Source organism: Netta rufina, assembly GCF_964035555.1.
Source record: "Netta rufina genome assembly, chromosome: 1".
NCBI lineage: Eukaryota > Metazoa > Chordata > Aves > Anseriformes > Anatidae > Netta > Netta rufina.
Window position 1 is genome coordinate 185,865,952 of NC_140123.1, and position 24,738 is coordinate 185,890,689.

A 24,738-nucleotide genomic window follows, 5' to 3' on the forward strand; every position below is an offset into this window, starting at 1 on the left:
CTGCTGCCGGCTGGGAATTCCCCAGGAGCCAGCCTGCTGTGCAGTGACACGTCAGCCACCAGTCTCGGGGGCAGTATTTGACAGTAACTAAAAAAGAAAGTGTTTACTCAGTGCTTTTTTCACAGCCGCAGCTCAAAGTGCAAGTGCTGGAAGCTTTTGCCGGGTCAAGGGCCACAGAACTGCACCCGCAAACCTTGCTTCACACTTGGGTGCTGGCAACAAGTCCGGCCACTGACCGAAAAGTGTGCAAGCAGTGACTAACGAGCCAGTGCCTTGTACGCACAGAGTGCTGCCTACTAGATGCATGCTTCCAGTATGAGCACGGGGTCTTCTCATCAGCAGCTCCCCACCCCTTCAAAGCTACCTGGCTCCATTTGGAAGCTCTGCTCCCAACCCCACACCTCCTCCGCTTGAAGACTCTTTGATCGCCACGCAGAGGGCAGCACCGCAAGCACCAGGAGTGGAAATATGGAAAACAAATGCCTTCAAGAGAAACGGTGGTTAAAATATTTTATTTTTTATATCATAGAACATACTGCTGTTTACTTTAAATCACTTTAGAGTAAAGGCACACATTGTTAAAAATACTTCAGATTTACATTGCATGTACAAATGCGTGAGCAGGTGTACATGTCACCAAAAAAATACAATATGGCTTCGTAAGGTTGAGGTGGGGCTGGGACAGTTCAACATGTATTTAAGTTTTACAGGATGCTCTTAACACTGAAAGGACCGACTAGAACAGAAAAGAATGGACCTAAAACACTGATCGTTACATAGACAGCATAACACATTGAATATACAACGCCAAGCATTCGTGTATGGATTTGCAGGACCAGTGGTTCTGCAAATTCATCAGGCTTTCAAGTGCCACTGAGTAAACAGGGCAGGCATATGGTCTGCCAGTTCGCAATAGTGGGAAGAAATCACAAATTCTGTCCACAAAACAGCCTCCTTTAAGAATATGCTGATATGCTTTGAGGAAAAAAAAAAAAAAAAAAAGAAGAAAGAAACGGACTTGAGATATTAACTGCAGAAAAGGACTGAATAACAAACGGATAACTTACACTTCTGGCTAAAAAACGTAACGCATTAAGCCTGCAAGAATGCTCCATGACAATCATTTAGCATTAGTCCCACCCAAGTTTAAGGCTCATATCTAAAGTTTACCGTAGATTTGTTTTCTTTTGTGTAAAATTACCTGAGCACAGATATCAAAGATCTACAGAGTTTTTAAAATATCTGCAGATACCTTAAAAATCTGTAGGTATCTTAAAGCGAGATATCAATATCTTGATCTCTACACCAGTTTAAGAGATCTCAAAAAAAAAAAAAAAAAGAAAAAAAGAAAAAACAACCACAAAACATCAACCACCTTTTGGTATTTCAGTAAAGCCAGGAGAAGAATGAGCTTAAGCTTTTGCTTTCATCTCTTAAAAACGTACATAAAGCGTAATAGAGTTCTTCAAATAGGACCGCTTAATTGTAAACAATACATTAAACCTTTACAAAAATCAGGAATCAAAAGTCAGGCAGTCACTCTCGTCTTCTAGAAATTGTTTATAAACGCTACTTTGCATCTTGCTAGAGAAAGCTGGTGGTTTCTGAAGCACTGACAGATGGAAAATAAAAAGGACCTGACTCCACTCCAAGAGCGTGTTACCATTTACACTCCTGTGCTGAAGCAGTGTGAATTGCTGCTGTCCTTGTTTGCTGAGGTGTGTTCCCTGCACACCACTAAGGGCCCAGATCCAGAAAAGCACCTTGCATTGTCTTAAGAGCTCTGCAGGATTGGGTTAGATTTAACAGGTTTAAAGACAAACATGCGCTTAAATGATTTGCTGCACAGAGACTCGTAAAATTTGCCAAGTGCAAGGCAGAAAAGCATCAGGTTGCGTGGACAGACCAGCTCCCAGCCATCACGGAGAGGGGCATCAGACCCTTGATTTCATTTAAAAAGCCTGAAAACGACAACACTGCGTGGAAGATACATGTACATACTTCCAGCAAACAACAGACTGTTTAGGATGATTTCTGACACAAGGCTCTGGAAATTCACCCTACTAAAAACCGTTCATTGATTTCATCAAACCAGCAAAGAAATACAAAGCACACGATCACCTTTTCCTCCTCTTGCCTCAAACACCGGTTCTCATTTTCCAATCCCAAAAGAAATGAATATAGATTAAAAACCCCACTTCAATCAACGAGCAACTGTATGTGAGCCTGAGGAGCAAATGGGCTTCTTCCGTTCAAATACACCAGGTTAAAACTTCGATATGACGATTAAAACTATTCGCACTGCTGAACTGGGACTAGCTGATTGCAGAGGGCACTTTACAATCATCGACAATCCTCTATAAAGGGTACCAAAACCTCCTATTAAGTATGAGCCTAGGATTCAAAAAAGACAAAGAAATAGATGGATGACAGATGGCTGTTCTGGAAAATTTATGAACATCACAGCAGTTTGAAGTACCCATAATTCTATGTATAAATAGCAAGTAACCCAAATAAAATGCTACAGCTAGTTTGAAAAAGCTAAGTTGAACATTGCTTTTCTATTAAATAGATTAAAATATTCATCCACTGAGAAATCACATCGATAAATAAAATATTTTCATGTATCAAAAGTGAGGGGCAGGTACTGTCAATTCCAGACTTCTTGTCCCGGTAATGGAAGGTCCGAGAAACAAAAGTAACTTGTACAGTAGTTCTAGCCTCTTAAATTTACAACACTGAATCCAGCAGGATTTGGCTAAATAATACAATTTAAATAACCTAATCTAAAGGAACAGAGTGTCCTGTAAACATCTGACAAACCACATTGCATTCTGATGGTGTGGCTGTACCTTCTCTACGCAGGAGAGAGGCGATTCAACTGGTGGCGGGAATGAGGGACGCAATCGAAAGGCAACATTTCTGTTCTTCAGTAAGGCTTGTAAAAATTGGAGCAGTGTACGTATGACAGCCTGTAAAATTCTGACATTTTTGGAAAGCTCTTAAGTTTAAAAAAAGCCTAAATGTTTTTAAGTATAAAACACATAGAGAAGACGTCATCCTAAGTTATGTTTAAAAGTGTCTGGCACCAGAAATGACCACTGAGTATTATTATACCCACGGGAAAAAAACAAAAAAAAAGAGAAAAACCGAAGAATCATTCAAGTGTCCCTGAATTTCAGAGCAGACACAGCCAATTTGGTTACTTTGTGTTGTTCTGTTCCTCTGGGGAAAAAAAAGTCATGAACATACACTCTTTAAGCTGTCTGTACTACATCATTGTTAATATATATTATATATATAGTAATTATATATATATATATAATATATATACTCGTGTACCTATTTCATTTGCCTCAATCTGGAATCACGTGGTTTCATGCAACACACCAGGAATCAAGCTTACTCATTAGATCATAGCTGGTGTAACATCAGTATCAAATCTTTTACTATACAGCAATTCAGCTTTGCTCAGCAAGCACCTCTGGGCTAGAATCCTTATTTCCCTCTTCGTTCAGTCTGGTTCCCATCTGTTGCCTCCATCGCTCTTGTCAGCCACCTTCTTCACATTGTGCCTCCGCGGGGCGTTCAATGCTGAGACCGTATTTCTGTCAGCTTCTGGAGATAGCTCTGTGCTGCTGGCATCGAGAGAATGAACTGAACTGTCCTTTGACCTATCCGGTAGCAGCCATATCCCATCAGTCCAAAAACTGTTGCTTTTACGACAAGTTTGAAAATCTTACTCGAAGCTGACGGAGGGGGCACGCTGCAGCAGAAGATGCAAAACAATGTTAACGCCTGCACAGCTGGGAAGAACGGGCATTTCCCAACCAAACCAAGAATTGTTTCTCCCCTCCCTCTTAGTGCAGGAGACTGGGGGATCAGACGTGTCATGAATGAGCAATATGCCCTTTCTTGTTCACGGGCTACATCCAAATTAAATAATAATAATAATAATAATAATAAACAAAGCTATTCCCAGTTATGTTAATATAAGCTAATATTACCTCCAAAAGAGCTGGCTTGAAAACGCAGCCACGTGCACAGGGCCTTGTACCTACACTAACAGGCTCCACAGTACCTCAGCTCACCCCACACCTATAGCAGGCAAACATTGCAACCCGCATAATCCCCTCAGTGACAGTTCTCTGCATGACATTTCAAGGGAGTTCTCATCTATTTATGTTAAGAAAATGTTCCTAACGTATTTAGAAGCAGTCAGTTATAGTAGTACAAAAACATTATGGGCACAGTCCAATCCTGTCTGATGTGCTGACATTAGGATGCAAGGGAACCGAGTTTAGATCCATTTGCTTAAATTAGGGCAAAGTTATTAGTGGTAAGATTTTGTATGTTGAGGGAATATACAGGAAGAGCTTCAAAAACATACACATTGAACGAAGGATAGAGTAAAGGCATCCCTTTGTGCCTTTGTACATGCTTTTCTATCTACTCTTTGCCATTTCCAGTCCCTCAGTGCAATCTAAAGATCAATTCAGAGCCTGAAGTGAATAGTAAGATCTGCTCAGAGTCAGGTTCAGTGACAGAATCCAAAAACTGGAAGTCCGGGAAACGTGTATGTTTTGATTCAGATGATTCCCAAGACCATTTTGTAACACATAACACAGACTGTAAAAAAATAAGTCTTTAAAACTTCTCTCCTTAGGCAGATGAAAATCACTGACAAAAAACATAAATGCTCTGCCGCTGCACTGAAACAGCATAAAAGGAAAAAGTGTTTAATGAGAAACAAATCCTAATATAGTAATCTTCTCTGCATAATTTGCTTTTTATTATTTTAGAAAGTCAAACTAAAGCAATATTCAAGTCTTGGGGAAGATACTGGTAGTTCTTCCACTTAGTTATGCCTTAGCATGGTAAAGTCAGTCAAGTCAAAGAGCATGAGCTTTGATGAAACAGATCCTGTAGGTAAACATTTAGACACGGTCAGATTTGGGGCTGTTCAGTTCTGAAGTGTCAGCAATACAACCAACGTTAACCACATAGTTGCATGTATTCTTGCAAGCTCATTTTACAGGTTATTTGAGAAGGTGCAGAGGGATATGGATGTCTAGTTTGTGGGCCCAGGCTCGGCTTAGCCTCAAGAAAGACTTTGGCAAGGCTCCTGCACTCTTTCCATTTGTGGATCCAGATACCCCGAGTACCTGGATTTTACTCTCTAAAGCTTATTTTAGATGCCCAGGTACTCCATTTAGCCAGGGCATGCTATTGTATTTCAGAGCCTCTGATGAAACAGGAACACTGAGGTGCTTACATAAACACAGCAAATGGCTGTGATAAGATAAAGCACTAATATTTGAAAGGCTCTGCTATCCCAAACCACTGCAGACCGGTATTACCAGATCGTACTATAACCCCTCCTACATTTCTGACGTGCTGACCTTTGTGGCTTTGTAGGATACAGTCTGAACATTTTGGTTCTTTAGCTCTTTCTTTTATAGAGCACATAGATCTATTTTAACAGCCACATTGGAGTGAATTCTGCAGGTACGTGGCTTAGATCAGCCCGTGTTGAGCGTATTCATTAAAACTTACTATTCCTTGATATCCAGTCAAAAAGCAGGTGATAAGCAACAGCAATAATCTTGCCAGAACCCACAGTGCCTGGCGCAACAAAAGCTTTGAATCTCACAGTTTGTATTTATCTAAGCTAGACTGGAAGCCTCGTTTTGTCACCTTCTACAAATCTCATCTGAAGCCTCATTTGAAAAGCCTTACACGTGGATCAATAGGTTTTCTTCCTAAACAAGGGCATTTTCTCATTTCCCTCAATAGCCAACCAATTACATTCTTTTTTTCTTTGACAGTTTCTTTTCCTTTGCTGCACGCACAATCTGCACAGCAAGTCTGTGAGCTGACAGGGCAGGGAGTACAGCAGAGACATTTTTTTAAGCCACAACAACCAAGAAAACCCCAAACCACTCACTGCAGACTTTCAGCAAGAGACGCTGTTGTGTCAGGACACAGGAAAGGACGACATACCTCATTATTTCCTGGATGTTCAAGTCAGAGTTCCAGTTCTTTTCAATTCCAGGTACGTGACCCATCCCAACCACACCAACTACAACAGCAGGGATGTATCTTCTAGGTTCAGCTAGGAAAGAAACAGAGACAATGGAATGCATCAGTAAAAGGACTGGTTTCTAGCTATAAACAAACAGGTAAAAAGCAAGATTACAGAACAGCATTTTTTAAGCAGCAGGGGCTCCTCGTCCTACACCTTAGCAGCCAGCCACCATTAGACCACTTCAACACAGGCCAGTGCTCGCTCTCACCTGTGCTACCAACAAGATTTCACAACAGCCAGTGAAGTTGAAGTGTTCTTTCTGAAAGTTTTGAGGTTGGTTCCTCTCCCAGTGGAAAAATTGGCACCATGTCACAGTGAAAATAATTAACAGAAAAGCTTCTAAATAACGCACATCTTAACAAAACCACCTCTGGCACTGCCTCATTTACTAAGAGACAGACAGAGGACTTATCAATCAGATGATACACTTACGCTATTGTCTTTTGTGGCCCCACCTTTTATTTCAAATGCTTTTACTGCATATAAAACCCCTTTGGTTTCACAGACATTCACTACACCAGTGATCCAGAGACTTTGATCTTAAGGCAAATGTAACAAAATTAAAGAGGCAGGTAAATTGCTATACAATTTTTGTGGCTCATGACCCACCAAGGACCAACAACTAAACAAATTTTTCAGTCTGCTCCTTAGATCGAGTGACTGAAGGCATCCATGCCTACTTCAGCCACGCCACCTGCACTACCAGTGAATATTAGTGTTTGGGGAAATCTCACAAAGGCAGCACTGAAGTAATGCTAGACAAGGGAGGTGCAAGAACACAAATTCAATCCCCTCGCTTTTTAGTGATTTTGCAATCACAAGACGGTGCCAGAGGTCTGCACTGAAGTGATTAAAATCAGTAACTACTTGAGTATGCATATATACACACACACAAATATATAAAGACAGGCACGTACATATGAATAAAGGAGATGCAGATCACACATGGCAGCAAATTACTTCCAAAGGCTAGAGAAATAGAATTATTTCTTATGCTTACAACTCGCTGAAACATGCAGAGTCTGTATTTGTCATAGACTCAGGAGCTCCTAGGAGCCCAATTTATCATAAGCAAAGCATGATGAATGCTGAAATTAGAGATAATTAGTTTAGCAGGAAATCTGTGCCTGAGCAGCTATTGGTGACAGTGAATTTGGTGAGACAGCGAGACAGGGAACACATGCCTCGTCTGTCCCATGCTGTGCTGCAATACCAGATGCCTGCCTTTTGAAGAAGTTGTCAGGTTAATCAGTGTTTTCCACTTTTCAATACCATAATGAGAAAAGAACCATCATTTAGAGCCTATTGCTCTGTGGAATTTCTTTGCTTCTATAGGAGGTTGCAGCAGGAGTAATACGCCTTTTAACTTTTCAAGCAGTGTCAGCTTCTGTGACATGCAGCATCTGTCTCGGATAAACCCACAGAACATCACAGATTTCCCAAGAACAACTGAAATTTGTAATAGCACACAAAAACCACATTGCTGGTTATGTTATCTGCTTTAAAACAATTACTTTCTGAAGCTCGAGGTAGTTCTATCTGCTTTGCTGCTTGCTTCAGCATGTAGGTCAAATAAATATCCCGTTCAGAGACAATCGTTCGATGAAGATCAGGGAATTCTCCAATCATTTCTGCCATCATCTGCTCCAGCAAATCCTTCTGCTTGCATTTCTCCACATCATCTTTACTGAAAGAGAGGTAATTTTTCTCAGTATCGATGTCACACTTCCAAAGCCCAACACACACCAATAAATGAAGTGTTGCACACATCCACATAAGCCCACGCTGGACAGTTGTCCTCTCCCAGAGCAAAGCAGTCTGCACAGGCCTGCAAAGCTGGAGACTGATCAATGCCTCTGCAGCGAGGGCACAGGAAAGAAGGGAGGTCACCTGCCTTCAGGCACTTCAACCGAGTATTCACCCTTCCCAGTTTAAAAAACTGACTGCTCAACTGAGCAAAAGCACCAGGGCTTCAAAGCACAGAGTTATCCCGGTGCCCCACTTCCACTGTATATTCATAAGCTTAAAAAAAGGCAACGCAGCACTCCTGAGGAAGCAGATCTGATCACTGAACGCACAGAGGCTCTATTTAAGGAACAAAACCACACGCTGTCAGGCACAGTCTGCAGGGATGGAAGGAGTTCTGCAGCCCTTCTGTCAGTCACAGCCTTCAGCAGGGAAGTAAAAGCTATTAATCAATTCCCTGAACGGAAGAACAGAAACGGGCAGGAAATAAGAACTGCGGGAGTGAATTTAATGAGCTTTTGTATTATTATTGTTATTATTTTACATAGGTGCTGCTAACCTTCTGTTTGCAGCCACAGCTGAGGTCCAGTCATGGTTTGTGGCACCAGGATCATCTGGTTTTGCATCACTCTCTATTCAAGAATGATGTCAAGAAACTTCTTTTTAATACACTTGAAATCAGAAGGTACCACAAATGGCAGAGACAACTGAAGAAAGCCTTGCTAACTTTCAACAGACCACAGAAACAGACTGACACAAATCAGATTTTCAAGTACTCCATTTTCAGCAGAATCTCATGTTGATGGCTGAGTGAGCTTATCTACGCAACCACCCCCAGCAGCTTCCTAATTATAACCACCTCCCCTTCTCAACTCCTACCCACGTTACTTTTAAAATCATCGATGCTGCGAATCCACCAGTTGTATGGTAACAATTGGGGTGTTATGTTAAAGGTATAGTTAAGCACAATTATCTTATTTTTTCAGTTGAAAACTGAAATTACCTTGGGATGAATGAAAAATGTGAGAATTTGCTGAGAAATACATCCTCCAACACCCCCCAGAAGCACGTAAATAGCTGCATGTTGGTATTAGTCTATTAGTTAACAAAACTAATTGTAGTTAATGGATTGGAAGTAGGCCAAACTTTTACAGATGAACGTAACAAGTATTTACAGGAAACAACAATTAAGTAAACGCTAAGGCTGGGAAACAGAAGACTCGATTGTCCTTACTACAGTTTGAGCCCTGGCCCAATTTCAAGTGGCTGAAAAAAACTGACATAGATTACTTCATGAGCTGCGTGGAGCTCCAGTCACAGGCACGGAGATCCAGGGACCACGTGCACTGGGAACCCATTTCTGGCAAGCCTCCCACCACTGCAAGTCTGGTAGGAGCAGATGGAATTTAGGAGGACAGCTGTGCGTGTTCTCACCCAGCTCAAGCAAGTTATCTCACACCTACTTGCGTCCAGAAGCAAAGAGGAAGCAAACTTGGCACAGTGGTTTCTCAAAAGGGCAGAGGAAACCAAACAAAGCAAGAGAAGAGCCATCTGAGAAGCATTACCCTAAGGCAAGAGTTCCTAACAGTGTCCCTTTATAAAGGTCATGTTCATTTAGAGTCAGACACATTGCCCACAAACTTAAAGGGTTTTCTCTTGTTCCCCAGCTCTGCTCAGATAGCAGATGGTGTTGACTCAGTTCTTGAGCTGCCCTGATCCCCATGTGACTTAGCACAACAGACCCAAGCCCTCTGGAAAACCTAAGGCAGCTGAAGCGAACATCCAGATTTACAATACCCACACGGTAGTACTGGGAAAAACTTTAATTTCTGCATTAAAAAATATATTTGAAAAATATTTTTAGTTATTATTCAATTATACACAGCACTGAATCTTTACTTCAGTATGATCCACAACCTGGACATAACGTATCCAAACACCACTAAACAAAGAGGTAACAGGATCAGAAAGCCAGCTTTCTTTAAATAACCTGGATTACTGATGTGTAGTTCGTATATTTATCTACCTCACTAATTTAAAGTTTTCCCACATCAGGTTGCGTACCAAGACCTTTGAGCTCCTACCAAGTCACACTGCAGAGCTGACCAATTCTCTGATAAACACATGGGATGTTTATTCATACCTGATTGGGTCAGATAAGAAGCAAAGGCCCCAAGCAAGCTTGACTTTCTGCCAGAAAGAAAGTGCAGCAATTGCTCTCTTAAACGTAACAGGGATGGGTCTGTCTCCAAGGTGAAATTTACAGAAAGGGACTTTACTAGCCTGGAAGAGAAGATATAAATTAGTAGTGAAGCTGTACTGAAGGCATGGTACATTGTTACTAAGATAATGTTCATGTTATTACGTGATTTACCTTAAAAAAAGAACAAATAGTGCCATACTTAAGAAATATTTTGGCTTTTCAGTAAATAAACTTTTCAATATACTCCTTCATAAAGGAATACATCAGCTAAAAGATGCAGTAGGTGTTACAGGAAAAAAAATGTTAAGCTGTAATTGCCCTCTTCATATGATGGGGCTCGATATCTTTTCAGGTCTGAATGAAGTCCAAGGTAAAATGATTTTGGATGTTTTGCTTTTAACCAGGTTTGTGATCTCATCAAATCCTATCACTTTGTCACGATACAATACATTCAAGAAGGAGCTTATGAAACAAAAACTGGTGCTGGGTACCAGATGGCAACGCCAGGTGAGCCTTTGCTGTAGCTGAGGCAGACAAATTTTAGCACAGCAGAGAACTTCTTGGAAGATCTTTACTAAGCATACCTGTTTAAAAACCTCATACACACTTCTGAAGAGGATAGAGCAATAAATCTTTCTGGATGAATTAGAGTAAGTTTTCATTTACTAAAATCCTGACACCACAAACAGTATGACCAGCATCCATATCCCAAATTCAAAAATAGTTATCCAAGAGAAACAAAATAAACTGAAACAAATACCATCAGAATCATCACTTATCATTTAGTCTTTTTGGAGTCGTTTTCATGTCAGTTAGGGCTGTGAACCTCTGTACCTTTGAGTATACTTTGAAGCTGAAGATGGTTTTTACCACTTCACAGACTTCAGCAAAAGTACAGCCAGAGTGCTCCTTTCTAGTCATTGAAAATGCCTTTATTTACTGACTCTGAGAGCAAAAGGCCAGGAATTTGACCTCGGAAAAACCATTTCAATTTCACACCTCTTTGAAAGCCTCCCTGAATTCTCCTCCTGGGGCCATTCCCAGCTGTTCTGTGATGTGAGCAGACACTTTCAGAAGCAGCATTTGCATCAATCCAGACATGACTCCATTCTGGCAAAAAAAAAAAAAAAAAAGAAGAAAAACGTTAAAGAAATACCAACATACTGTGTGGATTTCTTAGAATAATGTACTGTTCAGTAATGAAAACATTAAGTATCTTAGTGAAGAATAGACACTGACGCTACTTTTTGGAACAAATTCACTGATCAATACTACTCTTTTGTTTCAGCTTCTATCAGTTGTGAAGTGGCTTTTCACTCCAGTGTGCAGCCAGACTATCCTCCCTTTCAATTAACTAAAAAAAAGATGGGAAAGGACAGGAGAGCAGCCAGATTCTTCAGTTTACATTCATTCTACCTGATAGAAGAAAGTGTCTGAATGGCAGAACAGCTCATACACTACATTTATTTTTTCTTGATCTGGTTACAAGAAAAAAAAAAAAGCATCAAAGCACATTCCATTGAACACACAATGAATGCAGTCGCATTAGAGAGATAACTGAGGGGGAAATAGTGATCTAATCATAAACACTTCCACAATCCCAGTGAAGCACTGGGCTGAACACTAGTTAGGTTAACAGCTGTAGGAACACAGAAAATTCAGGGTTGTGCAAGAATTTGATGTGCATGACTTCAGCACATGAAACCTTAGAAGGAAAACCTCAGTGCTGGGTCTGATGCACTCCCACAAGCACACTGGAGGCTCCTCCGTGCACAAAGAGTCCATTATAAAGACTTAAAATCCAGATTAAAATCCAGAGTTCTTTACTGAAGATGAGGAAGAATTTCCTACATGCATTTAAGCAAAATTTTCCTTTCCTAGCCTTTCAAACAGGGACGAAAACACCCCCTGGAAATCCACTCAGAGCTGTCCTGCACCAGTTGTTCTTACAACAAAGATCGAGTGGCTGAGTGTTAGCTGTCTCCAAGAGCACCCCATCCCCTGTTACACATCTCCTGCAATTTGGCATCAGCCCGTACCGCTACTAAAAGGTGCACATCCCCCTACCTTGCTATAGTTTAATTTTCTGCTCTACCAGCAGCTTCACGTGACTAAAGCTGAGGTTACATAGGACAGCTTGAGTGAACAAGACTGCCTGAAGTTACCAGGGGAAGGTCCTGGTCTCCCCTCCCTGCTGCCACGGACATGCTCTAACAACCCACCCAGCGCAAGCTTTGCTGCTTGTGCAACCTCTCCCCGAGTCGTAGGCAGCTCCTGCAGATAAGCAGATTCAGGAGTCACCAAGGACCAGAACTGGCAGGAGAGAGCAGCTGTTTTCAAAGCCAGTTGTGCAGCCGCTTCCCCACCAAACGAATAAGCTAAGCAGAAGGGCAGGGCACTGGGCTCCTGGGGAGGGACAAGAAGAAAGAGAGCAGGGAAAATAAATGTCTTCAGCATCCTCGAGACTGAGAAGAGTCTGGGAGAGAAGGGTTTCCAGAAGTTCAGGAAAAAACAACTCAAAGAAAACGAAGAAAATGCAGCCTGAGGTCATTTGTGGGCTCTCACACCCTTCAGGATCAGATTTTTGAAGTCTGCATTTTACCCAGCGATGGCTAACAAAGGGCTGCATCTCTGAAGTGTGTCTGAGCCGTTCTTGCTCTTAACCTCCACAAGACCCAGTGCTTGCCACATTTGCTCAGCATCACTGAGATAAGAGGTGACAGGCAGCAGCACGGAGCAGCAACCAGCACCAACCGGCCAGAAAGCGCGGGGGATAAAGAGCAAAATGCAGGAACAACACCGGGAGCAAAACACCGAGAGGTTATTAGCAATACCAGGTTATTCCACGCCTGATAAAGAGAAAATGACTGCAGGAGAACAATAAATCCTGCATGGCTGGCACCCACAGCTCACAGGTTAGCTGTGACAGCCACAAAGCAGTGCACACATGGAAGGAAACAGCTGCTCAGGCAGAGGAATGCCGAGCTGTTAGCACACAGGGCAGAGAACGAAATACCAATTTTATCAGCCTGACATTCCACAGTCAGAAAGCAAGAAAAACGAGGGGGATTATCAGGAAAGGAACAAAATAGAAACGTGCTACTGTACCATCGTAGCTGGACTTGTGCCTTGAAGACAAAATATGTGAACTAGTAAAGTGCAAAAGAAATACCAAGCATAGGGGAAGAGATCAAACACTGCACACTCCTGAGGTTTGGGAACAGATGAGTGAGCAAGGTAAGAGCAGAGCTGACATCATGACTAGAATGGGGACAGCGAGCAGGATGGGAGAACTGGAATACCCTGGCAAAGTGGGACTGCAGGTTCTGATGCTTTTCTCCAGGCATCTGCTATTGGCAACTGTCAGAGGCCTCCTGGAGGACACAAACCTTCCCTCGGACTCAGCACAGCCACGCTCCCGCTGTTATGGAGAGCACAGCCTGAGGAGCGGGGCTTGCAGCTGCCCTGACTCTGTGACAAGTTGCAGATCCAACACTGACTGCAGAACTGCAGGCAGGAACAAGCAGCATGTATTTTAGACCTCGGGATTTCTTCTTTACGAAAAAAACAAAGAAAACCAACACTAAATGACACGGATGCAGCCCTGTACAAACACAGCCTGGCTATGTGGAAATTGGAACTGGTTTCCCTGCTGCTGCAAATCCACTGGAGGTTAGACTTCAGGCACAAGCTACTGCAGCCCACGTGGGTCTGTATGAATATGCTCTTCACCTACCAACTCCCAGTATATTTTATTTAACAGCTAATCCTGCAGGTTACCTAAGCACAGAGGGATGCATTATGCTGTGCAAGAGTTTTTTCACTGGCCAGAAGCACAATAAAAATCACTATGATACATTCCTGCAGAGGTAACTTGTCCTAAAGGAGTAGGTTAAAAAAAACAAGTCAGGTTGATCTAAAGGTTTGGCAAAGGAGAAAGAGGGCTGGTGGCAGCAGGGAATACGGTTTTCCACCTCCTCCTTTGTGCCAGGACCAGCAGACAGCCACGTAGGGACATACAGCTAAACAGCAAGCCTTATTCAGGCTGCCACGTGCTCCTGGGAGCTCTGCTATGGACACAGGAAAGCGGAAACATGAAGCTGGGGAGCAGGGATGACAAAACCAGCCTTACCAGTTCGATTTAAGCCACCTGTTACTCTGCAGCTCAGGTGATCCACATCTCAGCCAGATCCCAGTCTGCACTAGGTTGCTTTAATGGAAAGCAAACAGGTGGCTCTCTGCAAACCCCAGGAAGGGTTTTGAAATCGGAGGTGGGGCTGGAGGGAGGCTCTTTTTAACCCACAGCACTTGTTGGATAAGCTGTGAATACCAGGGATCCACAGCAGGCCTGCAACAGTTTCATCTTAACACTCTGCCCATTTTCAAACTTTAATTATGACTAATAAAACGTAATTTTACTGCTTAAAGTTTATACAAGCAGTTCTAAAAAGACACTATTCTTTTGCTGATTTGGTATTCCAGGATGAGAGTAACAAGCAGTTTTGACTTCTGGTGTAACTTCTGGGTCTGGATAAGTTTTTATTTGTTAACCTGTTACTATTTGCACTATCCCTTGTGAGGAAAGACATTTAGATTGAGCTATGACAATAGGGGAAGGATCCTTGTGTTATTCTCTGGTTTTGGAGCCAACACAGCCTGCAGTTCCTACTGGCTGCACAGAGGGTCACTTCCAGTCCTGGTAGGAACTCCTACTTACAAAGCTGCCATCATGAATTTACAACAGAGAAAAAAATCTGCTATTCTATTTCTGTTGCCCTTTTCTCCTTAACAGAGGAAAAAACAACTTAATAGAGCACAAACTGCATTTAGCTTTGCCTAAAGATAAAAAAAGCTTCCATGCTTGTTTACTGGGCCAGAATATCCTCGACTACGCTGCTCTGATTGTTGTGAAGATGCATTATTTTGGTTACATGCATCAAAACCCTCCACTTTCCCCCAAATAAACAGATGGATGCAATAATTCCTGCAACATGCAAGTGTTTTGCAATCTTCTAGCCTTTGATGGAACATAAGGAAAGAAAACAGGAAATGCACATTATTGCCTAACTATGTGAGTCACAAAGACTGCACTGAAACACGACGTGCATGTACACAAACAGAAACACATTAAACACAGCACACTTGTCCCTAGCCACTCCTCACACTTCCTACATGGAGGAATTATATTCCCACAAGAGCTGCAATCCTGGAAGTTTCCCAACAACATCAATAAAAATAATCTATGAACTTGTTCATTCAAATGGGCACTGGAAAAAACTTTTGACTTGCCCAGATACTACCATTGCACCCAAACATCCCATCACCATTTTAAAATCAACTTTGTGTTAAAATTACTTAAATGCAAGCTAACGAGGTGAAACCGAGAACTACAGGACAAAACTTGTTTTGCACTCCCACATCCAAAACAGCGCCAAACTGCCAGACCAGCTGCAGTTTGAAGGATAACAATCTACTCTTTGCTGCCCAGCTTTTCCAAAAGTCTTTGTCAAGACCTACAGGCAATGAGGAACTGCTCAGAAATTGAGTGGAATGGAATTAATAAAAAGAAAAATACACTAAGGTGGAGGAATGCAACCATTTTGTTGATACTGCCTGCAGGTCCCTGCAGACAGTATCAACATTAAGTGCTCCTTGTGATACAGTTGCAGATTGCAGGGGTAGCAGCCCTATTTAAATGGACCAGTGGAACTCTACAATTAAATACTTAAATTTGTGTCCTGGGAGCGGAACAACTGTTAAACACAGAAGAGTGCTCCTGAGGTCAACACTTGGCCATACGATCCTGTGGTGCAACCTAAGCCCTCAACATTTGAGCTAAAGACAAAGCACCACTCTTAACTTTGCCACAGTCATGGTACCCTCTAGGTGGTAAGCAAACTTCTGGGTTCACCCTGGTGAACACCATTAGACTCCCAGCTGGTCGATAGTGTTTTTAGTTGCAATTTGACAAATCACTCTTAGCACAAACCTTTAATTCTCATTGCGGGACCCATACCTGCTTTATAGCTTGCTGCAGTTTTTCCAGATTTATTTCTTTGGCTTCTTTTAGCAATGTCCTTTCGTCCATCTTTAACATGGAAACTCTGTACTGGCACAGCTCCACCACAACCACATCAGGCTGCACTTCTTGTATTGTCTGAAAAAGATGATTTCATTTACACCAATTTAGGAAAGATTAAAAAGAAGTGCAGCCAATATAGATATTTTCATGAGGAAAAAGGACCTAAAAGCACGTTCCAACAATTATTTTCAATTAAATAGCAATGAAAGGGTAAGACTCCACCAAATAGCTATTTATTAAGACAAACAAAGGAAGAAAATAAGTGAATTCATTTAGCTACTGGATGTTTTGGGACAAGAATAGGGAGAAAAAAATATTCTGGGGAAAAAATAGATCAAGACGTCCAGCTTTTTTCTTTCACGTTAGAAAAGTCCTTTTTGTTTGTGACCAATTGCAGTCTGATTTAGAACAAGCTTTGTAAGAGCCAGAGTTGATGGTTCTGGCACAGGATTCCTCTCCTTCTGGCACCCAGAGAATAACACCAGTCTAAACTGCAGACGTTGCATGAGGTGCAGCATGAAATAGCTCCTACTTCTACTAGTGCTTCAGAGCTACTTGTACATTGGACTCCATTCTCACATTTTGGGCAGCACGGTTTGACAACTCATTATACATCCCATGCACAAAGAAGCTGAGAACTCCTTTCTGTTCTAGGCTTTGCATCCTCTTGGCACACTCCCATCACATGCAGACACACTGCTGGTGTTATTCCATATTCTTTAGAGGACAAAACGAAAAAAATGGGATTGGAGAGCAAAGCATTGCATAAAAAAATTACTGAGATGATACAGGTATCTTTTAGTTCATCCCACCGTGCTGTCAGCCCTTCAACATCTACTTTGAGAAACAACCAGGAGATTGAAAAAACAAAACAAAAAAAAAAAAAAAAAACAAGCCAGAGAGCTGGACTTTGCTCTGCTTTGTGACATACTTCACGATAAAGTTAACAGCATTAACACCACGCTGCTAAAAGGCTCCCACTTCCTACCTACCTTCACTACGTCCTTTTTGCTGCTGTCACTGAAGTGGGCTGTTCCAACCACATACACTTTAGAACCGTCCTCGGTGTCGAGCTCAGTCACAGTGCTTGGTAAAGAAGGCTTTTTCTGCCTCTTCTTCATCTTCATCTCCAGAAGGATTTTAAATGCCTCTGCATCAGCTAGAAAGGGCAAGAAAAAAAAAAAAAAGAAAAGCGCACATGACTATGAAATGCAAGTAAAAAAGACCGAAAATAAAAATGTCACCACTAAACAGCAGAGCAGAGCTAAAAGGCCATGATTTACCGCTGTAATCTTACATTCAATTCTGAGGCTACATCATTGAGAGTGCCACCACTGGAGAGGCTGCCTCCAAGCATGGGTCTCAGTCCAGGTTTCCTACCCTGTGGACACTGGGACAGGTTGTCCACGCAGTTCAGTAAGGGAAAGAGAGAAGCTGTGTGGCAGGTGAGGTGGATAGAGAAGCAAAGAATACTTAGAAAAGGTATACACCAGGTCGGGAAAAAAAAGCATTTCTTAAATTCTAGAACAAAAACGTTCCCTTTCATAATTTTATCTGTATAAACAGCAATATATTTATACTGGTACAAATATGTTGGTAAAGTCACCTGTACGTACTGGATGGAGCATGTAGGATACCTTCCAGTACCAGTCTTAGCCTTAGCCTTTAGCCAGGGATCAGCATACAATTGGAAATTAAACCTTAACAGGCATTTGGGTCAGGAAATCAGTGGTTCTTCTCTGGTGTCAACAACAAACTGATTAAGACCAAAATGGTACAACACGAATTCAGGCCATCTGTAAAAAGCTTGCAGCAGAAAACTGGAAGATCTATCGATTCCATCACAGTTGCTCATGAAATGCCAGAAAGCCCAATCAGCTGAGACAGAGAAGCTTCAATTTTACATCAGTGGAAAATACAGTTAACTTTGTGTGAGTTTTCTTTAAGTTTCAATGAAACTTAAAAAAAAAAAAATCAAATAGGAAAATAGAGTTTTGTTTCCAACCAACTCTGCAGCAAGCTGCTGCAGAAGTTAACTGAGGTTTGAAAGGGCAGAATCTAGGAATAGGATCACAGTCCCAGCAGAAAAAGGTCAGCAAGCAGTTTACAGGTGGGATGAGAAAGACAGAGAAAATTACAGCCTCCCACGACATATTCTTTCTTTTCATGACTCTGCAGGACAGATCTGGGGCAACATGAGCACACCAAATACTTATCTCACAGGACTTTATGTCAAAACCAAACCAAAACAGAACAAAAGCCACCCTCCAACGTCCTTTCAGTTAGCATTTTAGCAGCCTACTACTTCCTGGTCAATACCCAAGAACATGGTGTGTTGCAGTCAGTATGGTCTGATCGAAGACCATGTTGCTGCCAAAGCAGATGGTGATGCTAAGGAGGCGGTGGGGAAGACATGACTGTAAAAGGAAGGAGAAGGGGTAAGGCCATTGCATTTGTAGCACTCCCAGTCACACAGTCATAAAAGCAGCTGTTTAGAGCACCCAAAATCTACCTAATCAAATTGTCCATCTCCCACAGCAGTCAAAAGAGTATCTGTGGAAGAGTAAGAACCAGGGAAGCATGCATGATACTTTCTCCAAATACCTAGCCTCCAGGCACTTATGGTTGATTCCCTGAGCTGGAAGGGGTTTCTACATATTCAGTAACCCCTAAAGGACTTCCTTTCCTGTTAATTTTTCCAGCCTCCATCTCATACATATGTTCAGAACCAGACTGTATTACGTTTCATGTGAAGAAAAACCATTACAACAGTGAAGTAACGGATGTTATCAGTGAGGATATATTCAAGGAAAACATTCTCAGGAGCAGCTACAGTTTTTTATGAAACCAAACTCTATATATAGAGGAAAAAAAGCAACATAAATTAATGTGCTTCTTTAGGTCTGAGTGCCTTTCCCATAGCTTTACTTAAGGCTCTGTTCGCTCCCATGATTTTCTTCTCCAATCTGCAGTCCCAAGGGATTATTCAGCAACTTCAGCATTATAATAATGCTGCATGCTAATTTGCCCTAAGGTGGTTCTTTGCTTGTTTTTTTGCCAGAAAACACAATCTGAATGTTCCTATTGTTCAGAAAGGAAGACTGTATATATTAACGTCACAACATTATATCAATAAAGAGAAAGCAAATCCTAAGTAGCCTTTATTTTTTCCTCCTGAGAGAGGAATGTCTGTTATTATCTGATCCTAATCACTAAAAGGTAAAGGCTGATACCCCTCCCGGGCTTCACAAGACAGTTTTGGCTGGAATACTTCTATTCACACATCCTGCAGGCTTGGCCTTCATATCAAAAAATTACCGTGTTGGAACGGGCAAAGGGTTCCATCTGTAACAGCTTATTCCACCATGTAACACTGTATGACAGAACACTGAATCAAACACGGACTTATCTATCTTTGGCTCACAGAGCAAAGACCAAGCATAAACAATAAATGAACATCTCTCTTAAATAAAAAAAACGATTTGACTTTTTTTTTTTTTGAAAGCATGGGAACAGCGAACTGACCATTAATATAGTAGGTCATTGCTCTTTTCAAATTTGTTTTTTTATGCATGATTTGTAGAAAGGCCCAGTCAAACAGATTAAGTCATATACGACCTCGTTCACGTCACCCTTTTGCACTAAGAGCCACTAGGTAAGGAAAAGGCAGGGACATTTAGCTGAACACACTCCCCGTGTGGCACACCCTCCCCAGTCAAACCAGAAACATACAGATATTCTGCGATACACTTGACGTTTCCTTTGGTCCATCTTCTGGTGCATCAGAGGAGGACATTGGATCTGCAGCAGCCTGTATGAGACAAAGTCAAAAGGAAGCCGGGAATTATAATGAAATGTTTTAATACATTTTTTCCCTCGTGGGTTTGCTTGATTTGAACCTACATACAATATGCAAGCAGCTAAATAATTTAAGCAGTCTCAACAGTGCAAAACATTTGTGGTTTTACAACTGTTTTTCTCCTAGCCACGTAAATATGAGAGACAGTATTTATACCTGACACAGAATTAAAAAAAAAAAAAAACTGACTCTACAATAAAAAGAACAAATTTATCTCTAAATGTACTATAGTTTTGTGCTTTGGAAATCAGAATGTGCCCTGACAACACCATTTCTACTTATCAAAAGGCATATTTGACTTAACTACCAACCAGTCAGCATTCCTTTTGTTAGTCTTGACAGATTAATTAGCTCTTAATACACACTTGCATTCAAGAGAAGTCTGCCCAAGTATTTTAACATGTGGGCCCAACCTTAGAGATTCTGGCCCTATACTCACTTTCATGCATATCAGAAACCAGAAAGATTAGAAATTAAGCGTCTGCATATTTTTCCTCCCTACAGGACAAGACAGTAGTTGAAAACACTTCCAAAGACCAACATTAAAATGCTATCCCTAGAAGTACACGCCAGGTCTTCAACTAGCAAAGCCAGTCTTATCTGTAACTAACGTGCAATTTTTAAACCCCTTGCACAGAATTCCAACAATTCAGCCTATGTCACCCAAGCTGGAGAAGCAGATAGCGCAGGAAAAGACTTCAGAATCAAAGAAAGCTCAACTGTAAGCTATCGTTAGGCAACTGCATTAATTCTAAGCTGAATCAAGATGATTACCAGGAGAATTTGGAGTTCCTTAACAACATTAAGTCAAGAAGTTAGTGACAGCAGGTGAATCCATAATGAATGAAGTACTTTCCAAATGAAAGGCAGTGTTTGTGAACCAGCAAGCAGGTGGCCAGACTCTCCCGAAGGATGTCAACTTTTTAGTGACAATGACTGGTTTCATTAACTTTGTACTTAACCTGGCCAGTTTTAAAACAGGAGTCTACAAAGCACATCCAATTGCTGAAGGCTTTCAACAAGAGCACTTTCTTCTCATATTCTATTATGTTAGACAGCAGTTTTCAGATAATGAATTCTACTTGTCTTACCACGGCCCCACCGAAGGTAAGGCAGAATTTGTCATTGCATTTTATGGAGTAGCCAAAAAGTACATCTCCACAGTACAAAGTTTAAAACATTCACAGCAACACATTACCCTTTCACTACAAAGCAATGTCTGTTCACGAACAAGTGCAAACTGCAGTTACACTCACAGATCTAATTTAACACCAGCTCAGATTCTGATCACAACATATGGCTCGACTCTAATGCTTGCATACCTAACTTTAGTCACAAAAATATTGTTAAAAATGTATCAATATAACATATGGAATTAGCTCTGCCGCTTGTGCTGGCTTTGTCATCATAACAACAGTGGAGTGGAAAAAGCATTAAGGACCCCATTAGGAGTCTGCCTTTCACCCACCCAATTTTTAATTTATTTATTTTTAAAGTTAACACATGAAACTACATTCTTATATTTTGTAGCAAAAAAAAATTCCTAAACTTCACCTACTACACCAGACAAAGGTTTTGAGATGGCATAGATATGAAAGAAGAGGAACAGAACATGCAGAAAGAAGCACTTGAGTTTACTTGGCAAGGTACTGAAACCTTGTACAGTAAGATTATTTATATACAATCAAGTTGCGTAATTTAATCACAAAAGACATCTTTTCTTCAAAAGGTTTAAACAAATAGGCTAGCCTGTTTTGTGCCATGCTTCACTTACAACTAAATTAACACAGAAGGCCTTTTCTAACTGTTGCAACTGTAGAGAAAAGGACCCTAAAAAGAAGAATGTAAATGTGGCAAAACAATAGCATTGAACCTTTCACCCCTGTTCTTAAAATAGTGTCACATCAGTTGTCTGGATCCCTGACTTTGTAAGCCTTCCCAAAGCATTAACAGGACTGATTCAGAGTCTCGACCTTTCCTTCAATTATATCAAGAAGAAAACCCCTTCAATTCCAATACCTACCTCAGGCTGTTGCTCCTCTTGCATCCCTAGACTGCAGACTTATTTTCACCAACCTCACAAGAACTGTAAAAAGTAAAACGGATGAGAATTAAAAATTGATTACAAGACCCAAAATATTCATTTAAGAATTGGGAAGAGAGCGGGGTGGGAAGCACAGGCATTTCTATAAACTCTCTGACAGAAGCTGAAAAGCAACAAACTGAAGATGTTTCATAATCTGTCAGAAGTCACCTTTTCAACACTGCTGGGAAAAAAAAAAGGCAGTAAAGCTGAATTGTCTTATTAATCCAATTTTTGAGCTGGCCCTAAAACCAGAACACCACCCTGTTTTTCCACACACACACACACTGAGAACACTTGGAATAAGAATGAATTTCATGGGAACTCAGAATTTGCTTTTTTTTGCTGTCCTAGATTCTGCAGAAATGCCCTTTTCCTCCAATTCATTCTTAAGCAATCAAGAACACGGGGTGGCTGTCAACAAAATGTTTCAGCAAAAGCAAAAACCTTGGTCAGCCAGGTCAGTAGTTCAGCCTCGTCCAAATGAACTGTGTTAAGACAGCTCTTAGGTGAATTTTAGGAATTATCTGTATTTCACTGCTGCAAGGAATAGGAAAGCAGTCAGCCTTAATACTCAGCTAGGAAGCCACACACATTATTATCTGGTCTGTGTCATGGTATCACATACGAGTTTACAAATACATCAGAGCCAGAACATCAGAGAGAGCATGGCTATGTGAAAAACACCAGAAATCCCATTTTCAAACCCTTAGTGAATAGTTTCCATTCTTTGTTTCAAGACTCATTCCTCCACATGTATTCTTCAAGTTCAGAAATTACCCCTGAAGCTGGCAAAGCACTAGGGTTTGACTTTGATGGTATCCTAAGGGAATTGCACAAGATGCTGAACTTCTGGCCAGTGCTCATTCTGCTTATCCTCACAACTAATCTGCTAATAATCTAAGCATTTGTGGAAAAAAATGACACTGCTTTCTGGATTACCTCCCTCTTACCTGTTCTGTACACACAAACGGCATTTTACTACCCAACAGACCAATTTTGCTGCACATGCTGGGCAGCCTTGCACACACCAGTGACACCTTGCAATGTTTTATTAGATTTCCCACCTTCCCTGCTCTCTCTGCCTGTAAAGAGAATGAGCAGCACCTCACCGAGACATCTGGTCCTTCCTCCTGCATGTGCATCTCAGGGATGGTCAAACAGAGAGCAGTTCTGGCCAGCAAATCGGGACAACACATTTATAGCCCTGCTCTGAGGAGCAGAGGGACAAGTTCAACTCCTGCCCTGTGCACAGGTAGGAGGAAAGATGCCTGGCACCCAGGCAGCTGCATTTTCTAGCATATAAACATGGTGGCAAAAGCCTCCCCTTCCCCAAATCCAAGAAGTTTGATGAGTCTGATCAGTGTTCTCCGCCCTGGTTTCCAGTCTTGATTTTGAAGCAAGTTTCATTGCTTTCTAGCTTTGCTTAAAAAATGCTTCTCTAGAAAGAGCATTTGGCTGGAGAGCTAGCTGTGTGCACATGTAATTCAGACAGCTGGCACATCTCTACATGGTACAGAGAGGCTTCAACAATTCATACCTTCACATTGCCCATACTAGTGGTCACCAGCAAACTGGAGACCACAGATGCAAAGGAGATGAGAAACCCAGAGTGACCAAAAACCTGGCTTTGCACACTCTTTGGAGCAAAATCTCTGAGAAATCCAGCAGAGCTCCATGTCCTGAGCAGGCAACAACTGCAGATAGCTCTTGAGCTGTGAAGTAAGTACCTTGTAAAAACAAAAGCTGCACACAGTCCAAAAGGTTCAGTAACACGCCATTTATTCAAAGCATGGAAGAACCCTGCACAGGCAGCATTAAGACATTTTCTTCAACTGCCCTATCGCTTTTGCTACAAAGCACTGCTTAAGTTTAACCCTGTGACCTTGCCTTCCCCCTTTCTAAAGGGTCAATTGCAGGAAAGCTGGATGTCAGAGCAAGCTGAAATGGTGGGTGAAGCCAACTTTGCTCTTTCTTCTGTGAGCATTTTCACAATTTGTGTCCTGCAGACAGCTCTGCACAGGCACAGCAATGGGGCCTGTGGCCCGCACAGGCACAGGCCCGCCCACTGCCGCCTCAGCCTGGCCTCAGCCTCCTGGTGGCACCACAGGCTGAGGTGAACCCAGAGCCTGTCCCGTCTCTGCTGGACCAGTTTAACCATTCCTGGACTTGTGCAGCAAACCAAACTGGACAGACATAACTTTCCTTTTCCCATCCCCAGGGGGTTTTAAGCTCCGGTGGCCAAATACCTGTGCAAACAGCTGTGGCAGCAGAACTGAAGGAGCCACATGTGGCAGAGGTTTGCTGAAGCCAACGCTGTCCTCTGACCAAAAAATGTACGTCCAACCACATCATTTCAGGGTGCACTTTGAAACCCAGCCCTGAACTTGGCTCTTAGTTGGTTTACACACAAAATACTGAAGTGTTTTTCTGTCAGTGGATTAGAGGACCCTAAGCACAAACTGAAGTTTAGGCTTGGTTGAAGGCCTACCTCAGTACAAAAACGTGCCTCTTACCGACAGCAGTGCTGTTAAAAATAGTGAACTGCAAGTTTCAGCTGAAGAATAAACTTCTACACAGAAGCACCAAGTGATTTTCCACCCAGTGAGTGACATTTTAGAAAGCCTCGCCCTGCTCTCACCACAGGTTAAGTGATGCATATAGTACTGGAAAGTGC

General features: G+C 41.8%; 1 protein-coding gene across 2 annotated transcripts in view; it reads right to left on the bottom strand.

Annotated features, from left to right (window-relative positions):
• Positions 1-493: 493 nt before the first annotated feature.
• TRABD (TraB domain containing) overlaps positions 494-24,738 on the bottom strand; it is a 31,742-nt gene continuing 7,497 nt past the window's right edge. The window contains exons 2-10 of one of the 2 annotated variants that reach the window (XM_084298184.1): positions 22,002-22,064; positions 19,852-19,930; positions 17,112-17,278; positions 16,054-16,194; positions 11,037-11,147; positions 9,978-10,117; positions 7,603-7,775; positions 6,004-6,115; positions 494-3,766 (exon numbers count right to left, since the gene is read on the bottom strand). In XM_084298184.1, coding sequence (XP_084154310.1) covers positions 3,589-3,766; positions 6,004-6,115; positions 7,603-7,775; positions 9,978-10,117; positions 11,037-11,147; positions 16,054-16,194; positions 17,112-17,278; positions 19,852-19,930; positions 22,002-22,025 — 1,125 coding nt within the window. In that variant the 5' untranslated portion in view covers positions 22,026-22,064 and the 3' untranslated portion in view covers positions 494-3,588. Of the gene's footprint in view, positions 3,767-6,003; positions 6,116-7,602; positions 7,776-9,977; positions 10,118-11,036; positions 11,148-16,053; positions 16,195-17,111; positions 17,279-17,416; positions 19,821-19,851; positions 19,931-22,001; positions 22,065-24,738 lie in introns of those variants that run through there. The other variant, XM_084298185.1, reaches the window with a different exon arrangement.